The following is a 14,625-nucleotide window of genomic DNA, read 5'->3' on the forward strand; positions in this document are numbered from 1 at the left end:
TTCCGTAAACCTTAAAACGGATATTTCCGTAGATTTACCTGAGTTTTTCTGTACCATTGACGGACACTTCCGTCAAACCTAAAATGGAAAATTCTGTATTTTCCGTAAATATTTGCGTTATTGTACGGACAATTCCGTAAACCCTATAACAGTTATTTCCGTAGATTTACCTGACTTTTTCTTTACCAATTACGGACACTTCCATCAAACCTAAAATGGAATATTTCGTATTATTAAAGTACTCAATCCGTACCATTTACGGATACTTCAGTCATCCCAAAAAGGTAAATTCCGTACAGTTCTCTATACCATTTATCATCAATAAAGCACAAATGTAGAATCACAATAATTATTTATTTCCTTTAACAGCTGCCAGTGCTTTAAAGTGATTGCACTTTTTGTGGTGAATGAATTGCAATATTTACATTACAACCATTAAAACATTCAGAACATCACCTTCACATTCAGAGCAATTTTACATACATAAACCAGCTGTTCTCTCAAAGAACTACAGCCATGTCCTTTAACAGGGAGCTGCCAAATCTAGCAACTTTTTAGCACCCACAGGCTGACAGGCATTAATAACAATTGTATTTGTTAAAGACATTGACAAAATAAGACAATACAACTGCCAGCATTGCTGTTGCTGTCTCACCTGTCAGTGCAAAATGAGGAGCCCCCTCCAGGAGGATGCAGAAACCTACACCTCCAACTCCACATATCACACCGACAGGCAGAGCTCTGCAACCAGTGTCTGACCTTTCTACAAAAACCAAATAGAACATTAGAAGTATTACATTATACAATTTTTCTATAAAACATCAGTGCAGCAATAACAACCATGGCGTTAGAAGGATGACTCTGTGCAACATGCCATAAAGAGATTTCTGCAAAAAAATAAAACTTAAAACTTACACCTCCAACTCCACATTAACAGGCAAAGCTCTACTTGGAATGACAAATATCGCCCACTTTCCCTCCCCCTTAACATGGGGAATTTGAAACTGCAGCATGTGTGTTGTGGGCATTTAGTTAAAACATCTGAACTCACATAATACTGGATTTGCCTGTGTGTGTATGTGTGTGTGTGTGTGTGTGTGTGTGTGTGTGTACATTCAGTCCAAAAAGGTATTTTCTGAGCTTTGAGAACAGCTCAAATGGCCCACTCAGATTCCTTCTGCTTGCATTCAAATTCCTTCAGCTGAGAAACCAGCTTGCACACCTGTGGAGGAATGAAGTGCCGTTTCTTCCCCTTCTTCTCTGCCTTGGAGCCTCGCTCAGGATTGATCCCAAAGAAAACTCTGAGAAAAAAATAATAATAATTGTGAGATGCAGACAAAGTTTGCACATGTAGTGTGGCTTGACAGGAGTGGAGCAGTTCAATAAAATCATACATTTGTTTTCTTCAATATGCCCCTGTGTGTGAACCTCTCTATCATTCTAGTTGACCATCTGTCTAGTACCCAATGTTGTTGTGGTGCTGGTGCCAGTGGCTAAGCTTATCTATTCCTTTGTCTTTTCAAGACACATGCATTCACACTGCGCATATACAGAAATGTTTGCAAGGGCGAGAAGTCTGCTTATCATCAACACATGACAGCATGCATCCTCAACATGTGTGCAGGGATATTATAAATGCACAGAACACAGAAGGGGATAGAAAACACAGTTGACATCGTCCTATCAAAAGGTGTAACAGCACATTTGAACACGGACTGTCCTGGGGGTTACTCAAACATGGAGTGGAGCAACTGTGACATTCAAAGTATTTCCAAACAATGAGTGCTTACCTCTGCATGAATTCGAGAGTAAAAGCCATCTCCGGTGGGTATTGGATGTTGCAGACATAAAACATGGAGAAGACGTAGCTCAAGGCCACAATGGGAGAGGTGATGTGGTCATTGACAAGTAACCCATCAAGAGCAATCCTGAATTGCTGGTCACCTTAAACACATATAAAAAAAAAGATAAAGAAAAAAAATAACAATTCTGAGCACCATGTACAAAAAAAAAATAATCCTATATTTTAAGGCATGCAAAACATTTCTTTAATAAATACGACAAAACAACAGCTTATAAAACAGCTCGCTGAGATACAAAAAATATTTAACTACAAACCTCTGACTAGGATGCATGGGGTCACTGGGAGTTCGACTTCAGGATCTGCAGAGATCTGTTTTGGTGACAGACATGACAAATTAATTAATGTTTCCAGTGCACACAAACCTGCTGTTAAATTGACTATCTGCTAGTGTCTTCATCAGACAGAGGTAGCCATTAAGCACAGACATTAATGTAAATAGTTTATAGAGAGAGAGTTTTTAGAGAATATCAGCAGCACAATTAGGGGAATCTATACTTCATACTATGATTGGTTACTTGGTTCACCACTGGATGCAAATAAGTATCTTGCACACAGTTTAAAATTTAAAACATCTACCTCTTTTTTGTCGAAGAGTTTATAAGAGTCTTCCTTGAAGTATTTTGCAATGCCACAGATGAGCTGTATTGGACCTTCGCCCATCTTCATCCCTTTGGAGTCAAGGAAGTCATTGATCCCCTTTTCTTTTTTGGAAAGTTCCTGTTCAAGGTTCAAGGTGTTAATTTTGTACAGGTACATAAGACGAACACTCATTTTCGTTTGGCCTCCAAAAAATGCAGCTATGAAGAGAATTTTGAAAAAAACAAAATTCGAATTATTTCATTTTCATTTGCAACCTGTTCTGTTTTGATCTCAAATGTTCTGCTTTTTTGGTTGCCACTTCCTGATTTTTGGTCTCAAATCTATTTTATTTGATTGTTCATCAAATTTATTCTATTTGATTGGTTGCCAGTTTATCTTTTTTAGTCTCAACTCTTTTTGGTTGCAAATCTTTTTTTTATTGATTAATAAAGACAAAATTCTCTCCATATGGAGCAGCACAGCACAATCATAATAATAACAGTAACAACACACCTGTGCCAGCTTGTTTTGTACAGAGAAGCCAAGAAGTTTAGATGCATGATCAAACAGGTGAGGAACTTCAAACAGGAACGGCCACTCGTCCTTTACAACGCCAATAGGGGTATCAGCATCGTTGAGGATTTCACGCTGAATGGGATATGTTTCAGTCATCAATTTTCGAACAGATGACTCCTAAAGATATGAGGCAGTTAGTCAAACAGTCGAACAGTTAGTCAAACTAACCAATTAAAATAATAAAACAGGGTATCAATTTCCATAGACTATGGGCGTAGTGATGTCCCACGATCTACAATTTCACAATGTGTCCTACAATTTCACGTGTCCTTACAACACAAGAAAATAATGGATGATTGCAGACCCACCTGAAGATCCCGGGTTTGAAAGGCACGTTTCAAGTCATCTCGTTTAGACAGCAGGTCTTCTCTACACACAGTCCCCTCAATGATTGGATCCCACGCCACACATCCATACAGATCTGAATTCCTGGGCCTTTTCTTTGTTGAATTTTCACCCCCTGCTCGCCTCCTCAGTGAGCTTTGTGGCCTCTTCATATTTTCAATTCTGTGTTCCAGCTGACGAAAGACAGTTTCAGAACCATCTTTTGCAAAAGGTTCGTTTCCAAATGGCTCTGTCAGCTTGAAGGAGGCAGGATATTGTCCTACAATCATACTGGCGAGTTCCCTCAGCTTTTGTCTACCAGGTCTTCCTGGGTGTTTGTGGAGGTAATCTTCAGCGACGATCCGAACCATCTCTCGTCTGTCTTTCCCCATTATGTACTTCTTTTCACGCAAGTCATCCATGACTTTTGAGGGAAATTTGTGCCATGGAACAGAATATGTGTCTTGGGATGGGGAGTCGGCTGTCTCAGGTGGTGTTGAGGGCAGCTGTAACCTCTGTGGCTCAGGTGTTGATGAGGGGCCAGGCCTGGTAAACTGCGGTGGAGCTTGTGAATCTATGGATGACATGACACACATCTCCATAAATTAAACACATCACGATTGTTACGAATCAATTAATACATTGGTCCTCAATGTCCAGTTTGGGTCCACCAGGAATACAAATGGACCTAATTACGAAAACCAATTATAGGGTAGTTATTGCCATGTACAGCTGATGGCAAACTTTTTTTTGCATTTTTTGAATAAACCTTTTTAGTCTCAGAAAACTTGCATTAAAAAAGAGGGGAAAAAACTCACCTGCTTCCAATGCTTTGACAGCTCTGACGAATCTTTTGCACTGAATGAATGGCAGAGTGTCTTTAATGTCCTCCGGGTCCACAAGGCTCAGGTCATCTACAGAGAGAACTCCTAATTCCTCCAGTTTAGCCATTAGTGTATCCATCTGATCGCTACTGAGCGATGGCATTGCTTTCTTGACATAGTTTTTCACAAGTTCCATGTTGGTGTGTGTTTAAGAGGAATGAGCCACCGAGTACCTCTCTGGTAAGAATAAAGTGGATGATAATCATCAATTTTGTTCAAATCATGGCAACTGAACAGGTCAGAAGCATTTTCATCAATTTCATAGAGTCCAAGCTCAGGTACCCAGCTGGCAGTTTTCCCCCGAAGCAAAAGTAGGACAGTAGTTTCATTTTTTACAAAAATGCTTGCTATTTGTCCTAACTGCAGTTGGCCTTTGGCATAGCTCAGTAAGACTAGCATTCCATTTGCATATGTAGTGCCTTTAACCTGCACTCTCTCTGTGACAACTGAGTTACTTGAGTTCAAATCAAATTCTTCAACCACTGTCTTTATGTTCTGGTCATAGAGCTCTGGATAGAACCGTGTTGAGTCTGAGACATGAACCTGGGGACTAAACAAGGTACCACAAGACTGATAAGCCTGAAGCAACTGGTGCCGTTCAGCCAGAGACTTGGTTACATTTATGAAGTTCTTACTTGCCCTAATGCACCTTTTAAAATAAGAATGTTTTGATTCAAAGCGCATTGTCCAAGTATATATGAGTGGGCCAAATTGTAAAGTCAGGTGTGCATAGTGAAGCAGATAGTGGTGTTTCGGTCTAAGTTGAACTCTTGGAAATAACTCTTGCCTCAATTCCACATACAGTTCAATCAGTCCCTTCATGAAAGCAATCTGCGACTCTGAGAGCCGAGGTGCACAGACAAATTCAACAAGCTCCCTAAGAAGTAGTACCAGTCCCCATACTTCATTATCAGCATCTTCAATTGCGTCATGCACCAAAACAGGCAAAAATCTCAAAAGCCACCTATTTTGGGCTGCCTGCCCTCCAAGCCTTGCTCCTGTAGTGGGAATAGTGTTTAGCTTGTCGCTGCTTTCACCAGGAAATGATTTGATTCTTTCATTAAGAACCTCATAACTGAACCACTTTTGTGTTCTGATTAAGAACTGCAAAAACAATGCCAAATCATAATCTACTACCCCCTCAAACAGATCATGAGCTAAACAAGCTGGTAAGCCTGGCTGACAAACATGAAAGTTGGACAGTTTGTTGAAAACACTGTCACATTTCACACCGTGATGAGTGTGTACTTCATCGTTACTTTCCAGAAACCGCACAGTCTCATTATGATCAGCTGGATTTCTATGAGTGAAAACTGTGAGAGGGTTCGACTGAAATTCACTTTTTGTTGCCAAACAGTATCTGCAGAAATATTGAGCTGTGCTGAAATTTTCTGTAAAGCCACCAATCATGTGGGAGCCCAGATTATCTCCCATTATGCACGCAACAGTGCCTTTATATATCTTTCCATTGAAAGATATGCCCCTTTCCTCCAGCTCACACAAGTCTGACACTAGCTTATTGAAAATCTTATCCATTCCAAAGTATTTGCAATCTTTCTCTACACAGAGTAATGCCAACTGTATCTGATCAACAGTTGATCGTTGGTGTGGATGAACATTTCCAAATGTGAAGTAGACAGCCAACACTTTATGCTTTGTCTTGGCAGATCCGAGTGGATTAGCCACCTCAAAAGCATCCTGAAAGAGCATTACCTTTAAACTGTCTGGGTCTGAGGAAAACATGGCATTGGATTTGATGGCCCACCCATCAGTGACATCACAGAGTACATCATCTTCAGTATTTGAACTAGGACTGTGCTGATCTAAACCTTGCTGTTTCAGAATTACTTTGAGGGTTTCCAGTATTGGGATGTAATGATAGTGCCTCTTCTGGCCACTGCGATTGCGTCCAAGAAAGACTTCAACAGGTTCAACATAGTCATAGTGTGACTTGTAATATTTCAGCCTCTTGTGTTGCGTAGTTAAATGACCCTTTTCATGTAATGCTTTGTGCATAGGGCTCTGCTCATATACACTATTCCCAAGAGATGTTACAGTCTCCTTTGGAACACCATACTGCCCCAGTTCACGGGCTAGTGCATCCACAGTATATTCCTGTTGAATATCACTTATAGTTCTCATTTCATTTGCTATATCTGTTATTGTGGAGGCTGGGACCAAATATTTTGCCTGTAAACCCAAGTAAAACTGAGCAAGACTCTCTGTGAAGTTGTCTTTCACTTGATCACTGCAGAAATTATCACTTTGTTCTGCATCAATGTTAAAACTTTCAGGTTCTTCAAGTTCTACAGGTTCTACATGTGATCCTTCACCTTGGAAAGACCATTCTGTTAGTTCACATATATGAACTGGGGCTATCTTGGTAACATCCCACCCTTTATGGTATCTGGAAATATGCTTTAAAAAGGATGACTTTACATTGAATGTCTTAGAACATCCATCAAAGGGACATGTTACAGTCAAACCCTCATCTATGTGACCACTCAAATGACACTTTAACTTTTTAAGATCAGCATACTCACTGCTGCAAAAATTAAACGAGCACTTTAACTGTACAGACACATTGCGGTTCCATGTTTGTGTGCTCCTACTGTCTACATGTGCTCGTGACATATGCACAGCAAGGCTACTGTATGTGTTAAGCTTCCTTCTGCAATCCCTATGGCCACATAAAAAAAATACATTATTATTATTTCTGTGTGTTCGGCAGTGTTTCAAGTAATTAGTCGAAGACCGGGCGTTAAAGCCACAAATGTTACAAGTCAACATGTTTAAGAGATTGAATTTGCACTTAGAGGCTTTTGCATCTGAACTCTTCAAATTCAGATCAGCACAGTGAAGCACATTCACTTTTCAGATACCTTCAAATAAGCAATCTGCTTTGGGCTGCATGGGCCACTCTTTGGGCTGCAATGTTTTCACTTTAGGGAATGGAAAGTCGTATAATGCACAGGGGAAATCTGATTCTACTTAATCATCACCCCTTTTAATTATTGCAATTTTCAGTTGTATGGTAACGTAACACAGCGAGCTATAACAATACACACACACGCAGCAAAAAAATGGCTTTTGACGTACTTATGGAGCCCAGGCGGCGGGCTAATGCTAGCGCAGCTAGCAGCAAACGTCCACTCACGCTTTAAAATTACGCGAAACGCACACATTCAGATATCGACATGAAACACACACTACTACCAACTGCCTATCGAGACCAATTTAATGTATGAGGGGGAACAAAAAATGGGCTTTTGACGTACCGGTACTTAGGAAGCGCAGCCGACATGCCAATGCTAACGCAGCTAGCAGCAAAGGTCCCGTGCTCAGCTGCGAGCCACACTACCCTATATAGCTCCGGTTGGAATGCTGCTAAAAACCTAGAAACCTTCGAGACAAAATTAACCAACTAATAATTTGTCCTACATTTCATTGGGGAAAGGCGACTGTCTGACGAGGGGTGCCAGAACAGAACGCCCGCCATGCAGACGTAAATGAACAGAAAACGTGCTTAACATGTTTAACTCAATATATTTTGTTTGAGAGGTGGTACTCCATTCCTATTCTCATTACACACAACCAACCTGTTTCCAACTTTCCATGTGACTCGCAGAACTTCAGGCTGGCACTGACCGCACTGAGTGTAATGGCGTCGGAAAATTCTGGCTGGGGGAGAAAATTCTACCCATACTGCCTTGCGCAACAGCAAACTTTCCGTATTTCGCAAAACGGAGCGAATCCGTAGCAAATTCACGGTAAAGGAACCACTAAATTTACGGATTTTTTTAACAGTGTAGCGCTCTAAGTGGCTCTGTGAGCCCTGAATAGTTTGGGATGTAATTGTGACTGTACCCCGTGAGCCCCAGCAATGATAGCATTTCCTGAACAGTAGTGGGTTTAGGATGGTGGAGGATGGTTGTGCGATGAGCTGAGAAAAGCCCTGCTCCTTTCTGCGAGATTACTCTGCCCAGAAAGGAGACCTGCGTCCTTACCAGCTGTAGCTTTTCTTTTGATACCTTGAACCCTTTCTCTGCCAGTCTGGTGAGGACCGTCATTGTAGCTTGGATGCAGGCGGCCACCGTCGGGGCCTATGTGTGAAAGATAAAATATCACGAAGTTCCTCTGCTAGTGGGAGACAGAAAAAAGCGTTAGCCAGGTCAATGCAGGTGAACCATTTTTACGTCTTACAGCTGTGTGAGTATCATACGTTTGGCGCCTGAGGGAGTGTCCAATCAGTGCATTCGACCGCCCTTTTAACCATGGGCCCCAGGTCTTTTGCTTGGTGTTTAGGATGCAGTGCCATTGACACATGTGGGACGGACTCCTCCGCCATCATGTACCACTGATCCTGCTCCTCTGTCAACTGTACATCTGCCGCTACCCCTTCAGGGCCTACATATATGAATTTAGACCCGACCTGCCACGTGTCCCCACACACTACATCCCCAAACCCCTCTCTATACACCTCATCGCCCTGCCGATCATAAAATAGGGTTACATGTGGGGGGTCTGGCGGAGGAAAGTACGGCTCGAGGAGGGAGATCCACGGCCTCCACTTGAAGTCGATGTCCCGTCTGGTAACGTGACAGTTAGTCCATCTGGAGAACACAAGATATTAGCCCCCAGTTTTATCAACAAGTCTCTCCCCAATAAGTTCAGTGGTGTGTTTGCCGATACCACATACGGATGGCTGAGGGCCTGTTTACCCAGTATCGTTTTAAGAGGAAATGTCACTAGCAAAGTCTGTCCCACTCCTTCAAACCCCACAACTTCCACTGTCTTGGAGGATAGTAGTCCTGTGACGGGAGGGGCGGTGATGGTGGAAAAAGTGGCCCCTGTGTCAACCAGAAAAGAGAAATCCTTCCCGTCGACATTCAGGGACAGCATAGGGTCTGCCTTTCCCCCGCTGTCCCCTCCCCTTCCTGTAGACTGTCATTCCTGGTCCCACCCTCCCTCATAAGAGAGTGGGTATTGTCCAGGTGCACTAGGTGGTGGGACGGCGTGTGGGTTAGGAACTGGAGCTGCCCCTTGGTTTGGGTATCCTCTGCCCCTTGCAATGTTCTGTGGGCACTCTCTGGACCAGTGGTTCGGGTCACCACACGCAAAGCAGGCTCCGTATGGGACTTGGGCTCCTGGAGCCCCTCTGCCTCTACCCCGCCCCCTCCCCCTACCATAACCTCCCCTCGGAGTCCCTGGTTGATAGGGCGCGGTGAATGCCCCCCGGCCACTGTGAGGTTGGGGTGCCCATGTGGGAACAGGGTATAAATCGGGTGTGTCAGGTTCTCCTGAGCCTAGGGCTGCCATCTGCTTACGTTTCTTTTTACACTCATTTGCCTTTACTTTGGCCTCCCGCAGCTGTAAGCGCAACAACTTCTCTTTCAGTCCCTGTATCTGTTTGACTTTCTCTGTCTCCTCGTCTTTAGCCCTCTGTAAATGATGCACTATGTGTCTTTCCCATACGTGTGATTCACTACCCGGCAAGTCAGGATTTGCCATCATTGCCTCTTTTATTTTCTCTGGAGGTCCCTCTAAGACCGCCCTTCTGAACCACTCCTGCTGCAGACCCCCCTTCCCCGGGTGGTGCCCTGTGTGTTTGGCCCATGTTTCTTTACATACTTCTAGATACTGTCTAGGGTGTTGCTCTTTTTCCCAAGGTAACTTGGGCATCGGGGCCCCAGCGGGCAAGGGAAATCGTTCCCTCAGGGCCGTGGCTATGCGCCCGACCACCTGACTGAAAGGGGTGTTATCAGGGCTCCGCCTAGTGGCGGCCCCTTTTTCTATCTCAGTCATAGCCTGGGCGGACACGGCTCGGGCGGCTACTGCCCTCCAGTCCCCCAGTGCCAACATTTGACCAGCTGTGAGTTTATCAAATTGTGACAACCATAGTCCACCTCCCTCTCCCATCGGGGGTAATTTATCTACCAATGCCTGTACGTCTCCCAGCCCCAATGGTTTATATCGCGGTTCGCTGCCTCCCACTCTAAAGAAAGGCAGTTGAAACCCAGCACAACTAGCTTCCCCTGCTTGTGACCGCGTATACATTTTATTTTGAGTCTTTTGAATTGATTCTACTGTGTCATGATGTAGTTTATGTTCTGGTGGGGGCGAACGCGGCAGAGGGTATACGTCTGTGTCTCCCTTACTCCCATCTCCACTAATGTCTGCTTCAGGGTCTTCGTCTGAATCAGTCCATCTCCCTACTGCTTGCCCCGTGAGTACCACCCGTCCTTTATGTGAATTTTTCTGCCTAGTTTTTGTCCTTTCTCACTGTGTCCCTGAGACGAACTGCATTGTGGGATTGTTGACTTGCTGTACCCTGCCTGCTGTTACCTACCTGGCTACCTGCCAAACTTTTTCGAATTTACTCGATATAAACTAATTGGTCAAAATTCTATTTTAGAGTTTTACCAACGCAATAATTATCTGTTGACCTCTTACCCAACTTTTCTACACCGGGACTCTTTTTGGACATAATTAACAGAACTACTCACCCCTGAACACCCGAGGCTAAGTATCATTACAATGCCTTTTCACTGTAATTGTTGTAGCAACAACACGGAGGAGAATGTTCGTCTTAAGTTAAAGATAGCAGAGTTAGAGGCTCGGCTTCTGACGCAAATGCCAGGCAAGGATTATGCTAGTGTAGAAATAGAAAAATCTGCGTCAGTGCCACCAGGTAGAAACGATAGTTTTGTTAGCCCCCCGGCACAGCTCCTGCAGCCAGGCAATAACTTTCTCTTGGTCACTGGGAAGAAATGCCGTCGACCAGTTAAACCTGAATCGTTGCTAAAACCAACTGAGACTTTGAACAGGTTTTCCCCACTGGAGTCGGAGTCAAGGCCCGAGCCGTCTTCGGAGGGGAATGGTCGGCAGGCATGTTCTACCGGTGGACTTGAAAAACTGAAAACTTTAGTCATTGGCGATTCCATCACACACAGTATTAGACTAAAGAATCAGCCGGCGATCGTACATTGTTTACCGGGGGGCAGAGCCACCGACGTAGCCGCAAATCTGGGGTTGGTGCTAGCGAAGTCTAAAACTGGCAAGTATAGAGAGTACAGAGATATTGTTATCCACGTTGGCACCAACGATGTTAGGATGAAACAGTCAGAGGTTACGAAGCAGAACATAGCATCAGCGTGTAAATTAGCTAGAAAGATGTGTCGGCATCGAGTAATTGTCTCTGGCCCCCTCCCAGCTAGGGGTGGTGACGAGCTCTACAGCAGACTTGCGCAACTCAATCGCTGGCTGAAAACGGAGTTCTGCCCGTCGCAGGAGGTAGAGTTTGTAGATAACTGGCCTTCTTTTTGGGACTCTCCCAGAAATAGGGCCAGGCCTGATCTGCTGAGGAGCGACGGACTCCATCCTAGCTGGAGTGGTGCTCTTCTTTTGTCTAGGAACATTGACAGGAGTCTCACTCCTATAGCTTTAACATGAGATAGGGTGCAGGTCAGGCTGCAGGCTGTTAGCCAGCCTGCTAGCATAGTGGAGTCTGTCAATAGCATAGCCAGAGTAGTTAGTACAGCTTTACCTATTGCCACTGTGACTCGTTCCAGGCTGAGAAAAGTTAAACAAGGTAGTGCTAACAAAAACAACCTTATTAAGATAAAGCCTTCCTCCACCTCGGTCAAAAATAAAAATAATTGTATCACTTCGCATCTCAAAATGGGACTCCTAAATATTAGATCTCTTGCTCCAAAGGCAGTTGCGGTAAATGAATTAATCTCTGATCATAAACTAGATGCTATTGGTTTATGTGAAACGTGGCTAAAGCCTAAAGAATTCACTGCCTTAAATGAGGCCTCTCCTCCTGGCTATATTAGTGATCATATCCCTCGTGCATCCCGAAAAGGAGGGGGTGTCGCTAATATTTATGACAGTAAATATAAACTTACTCTCAAACATATCACAGAGTTTCATTCTTTCGAAGTTTTACTCATGAAAGTTAACCAGGCCGATAAATCATTTTACATAGCTACTATTTATAGGCCCCCCGGGCCATACACATTGTTCCTCAATGAGTTTCCAGAATTCTTGTCTAACCTTGTAGTCATGGCAGATAGTATTCTAATTTTTGGCGATTTCAATATCCATATGGAAAACCCCCATGATCCTCTTCAAAAAGCCTTTCAAGCCATAATCGACTCAATGGGTTTCATCCAACATGTCTCAGGTCCAACACATTGCCACAATCATACCTTAGATTTAGTCCTGTCACGAGAAATAGATATTGTAGATCTAATAATTTACCCCCAAAATCCTGGATTATCGGATCACTGTCTTATTACATTTACCGTTAAAACAAGAAATTCACTTGCCCCCCAAACAATGAGTTTCAAAAGCCGTACTATAAATTCTCGGATTACAAATAAATTCCTTGATATTCTTACTAGTTCGCTCTTAAATGACAGAGTAAATAAATCTGTAAACGATCAAATCGAGGATCTAAACTCAATACTGCGAAATACATTAGACATAGTTGCACCACTAAAAACTAAAGAAATACGCAACAAGAAACTTGCTCCTTGGTACACCGACAATACTAGAGCACTTAAGCAAGCCTCCAGAAAATTGGAGCGAAAGTGGCGCTCCACCAAGTTGGAAGTATTTAGACTAGCCTGGATAGACAGTACAGTACAATACCGAAAATCACTCACGTCTGCTCGATCAGCTTATTTCTCCAACCTGATTGAGGCGAACAAAAACAATCCAAAATTTCTCTTTGATACAGTTGCAAAGTTAACAAAAAAGCAAAGCTTAGCATGTGAAGTGGGTCTTCACTTTAGTTGTAATGAATACATGAACTACTTTGATGAAAAGATCGTCACCATTAGAAAACAAATAACTGAATCCCTAAATAGTTATGGTCCTAAAAATCTCGGTTGTCCGGAAAATTTCCGGAGCCTCCCTGATCAGGTGTCAATGGGGACACTTGAGTTTTTTGATACCGTATCGCTCGACACATTTACAAAATTTGTAATGAGTTCTAAACCCACAAACTCTCAGCTAGACCCGATTCCTACAAAATTACTTAAGGAGTTATTTCCTGTGCTAGGTCAGCCAATGCTGAACATAATAAATTGCTCCCTTTCCTCCGGATGCGTACCAAACTCACTAAAAATTGCGGAAATTAAGCCTCTTCTAAAAAAATCTCATCTGGATCCCGACATATTAAACAATTATAGGCCAATATCGAACCTCCCGTTCCTCTCAAAAATCTTAGAAAAATGTGTTTCCCAACAACTGAATGCCTTCCTAAAGACAAAAAACATTTATGAAATATTCCAGTCTGGTTTTAGATCCCATCATAGTACTGAGACTGCACTCGTGAAGGTAACAAATGACCTTCTAATGGCCTCAGACAAAGTATGGAGAAGCCCCTAAATTAGCTATTTTGGAAGCATGCGTTTCAGATATTAGGAAGTGGATGACAGAGAATTTCTTGCTCTTAAACTCAAATAAAACAGAAATGCTCCTTTTAGGACCCAAAAAACAAAGAGCGTTGTTAGCAGATCTCACTGTGAACCTCGACGGCTGCATGGTCGTATCCCAAAAAACTGTAAAAAACCTTGGCGTTACCCTTGACCCTGACCTCTCCTTTGAAGAACATATAAAATATGTCTCAAGAGTTGCTTATTTTCATCTTCGAAACATCGCAAAAATTAGAAACTTCCTATCAAAAACTGATGCAGAAAAATTAATCCATGCTTTCGTTACTTCTAGATTAGATTACTGCAATGCTCTTATCTCTGGTTATCCAGACAAATTAATAAATAAACTTCAATTAGTGCTGCACACAGCTGCTAGAATCCTAACTAGAACAAAAAAATTTGAACACATTACTCCTGTCCTGGCATCCTTACATTGGCTGCCTGTTAGGGTTAGGGCTGATTTTAAGGTTTTACTCTTAACCTATAAATCAATACATGGACTTGCTCCTACTTACCTTGCTGAAATGATCCAGCCATATATACCTACACGTAACCTTAGATCGCAAGACGCAGGCCTTTTAATTGTACCTAGAATTTCTAAACAAACAATTGGCGGCAGGGCCTTTTCTCATAGAGCTCCACTCCTGTGGAATGATCTGCCAATTAAGGTTAGAAATGCAAACTCAGTGCAAACTTTCAAGTGTCTACTAAAAACTCATCTCTACAGCACGGTTTATAATTAGGTGTAGCCTGGCCCGGGGGCGTGAAGGTGACCAGTAGGCTTGATACTGTCCACCCTTGCTGTCTTGCCAGGTGGGCTCTCGTCGCCACTGGGATGCCCTCCCTCCAATGCCCTTCGGGGGAAGAGTCACTGGCTTGTTGTTGACTCTCTATTGCGCACTTGTGCAGTTGGGCTGTACGCTACTAGCAATACTCGGCCCTCATTCAGGGG

General features: G+C 43.1%; 1 protein-coding gene across 2 annotated transcripts; it reads right to left on the reverse strand.

Moving 5' to 3' along the window:
• Nucleotides 1-285: 285 nt before the first annotated feature.
• On the reverse strand, nt 286-4,661 carry LOC114839621. Of its 2 annotated transcripts, XM_029121444.2 has the most exons (8): nt 4,162-4,661; nt 3,328-3,917; nt 2,957-3,136; nt 2,441-2,581; nt 2,119-2,173; nt 1,791-1,944; nt 1,223-1,301; nt 683-763 (listed from the first exon to the last, which is right to left on the reverse strand). In XM_029121444.2, exons 1-8 carry the CDS (start codon nt 4,361-4,363, stop codon nt 722-724), a joined length of 1,443 nt encoding a protein of 480 aa, XP_028977277.1. In that variant the 5' UTR covers nt 4,364-4,661; the 3' UTR covers nt 683-721. The 2 variants fall into 2 exon arrangements, with proteins under 2 accessions (XP_028977278.1, XP_028977277.1); XM_029121445.2 differs by lacking the exon at nt 1,223-1,301 and having other exon boundaries at nt 286-763.
• Nucleotides 4,662-14,625: the final 9,964 nt, after the last annotated feature.

Source organism: Esox lucius, chromosome 8 (genome assembly GCF_011004845.1).
Source record: "Esox lucius isolate fEsoLuc1 chromosome 8, fEsoLuc1.pri, whole genome shotgun sequence".
Classification (NCBI taxonomy): Eukaryota; Metazoa; Chordata; class Actinopteri; order Esociformes; family Esocidae; genus Esox; species Esox lucius.

Bases quoted from the DNA above. Each gene is read 5' to 3' on its own strand.
- LOC114839621 (XM_029121444.2), bottom strand. From the start codon at position 4,363: ATGGAACTTGTGAAAAACTATGTCAAGAAAGCAATGCCATCGCTCAGT. The intron at 3,137-3,327 runs GTGGGTCTGCAA...TCATATCTTTAG, and splicing joins TTCAAACCCGGGATCTTCAG to GAGTCATCTGTTCGAAAATT. The intron at 2,174-2,440 runs GTAGATGTTTTA...TCACCAAAACAG, and splicing joins AACTCTTCGACAAAAAAGAG to ATCTCTGCAGATCCTGAAGT.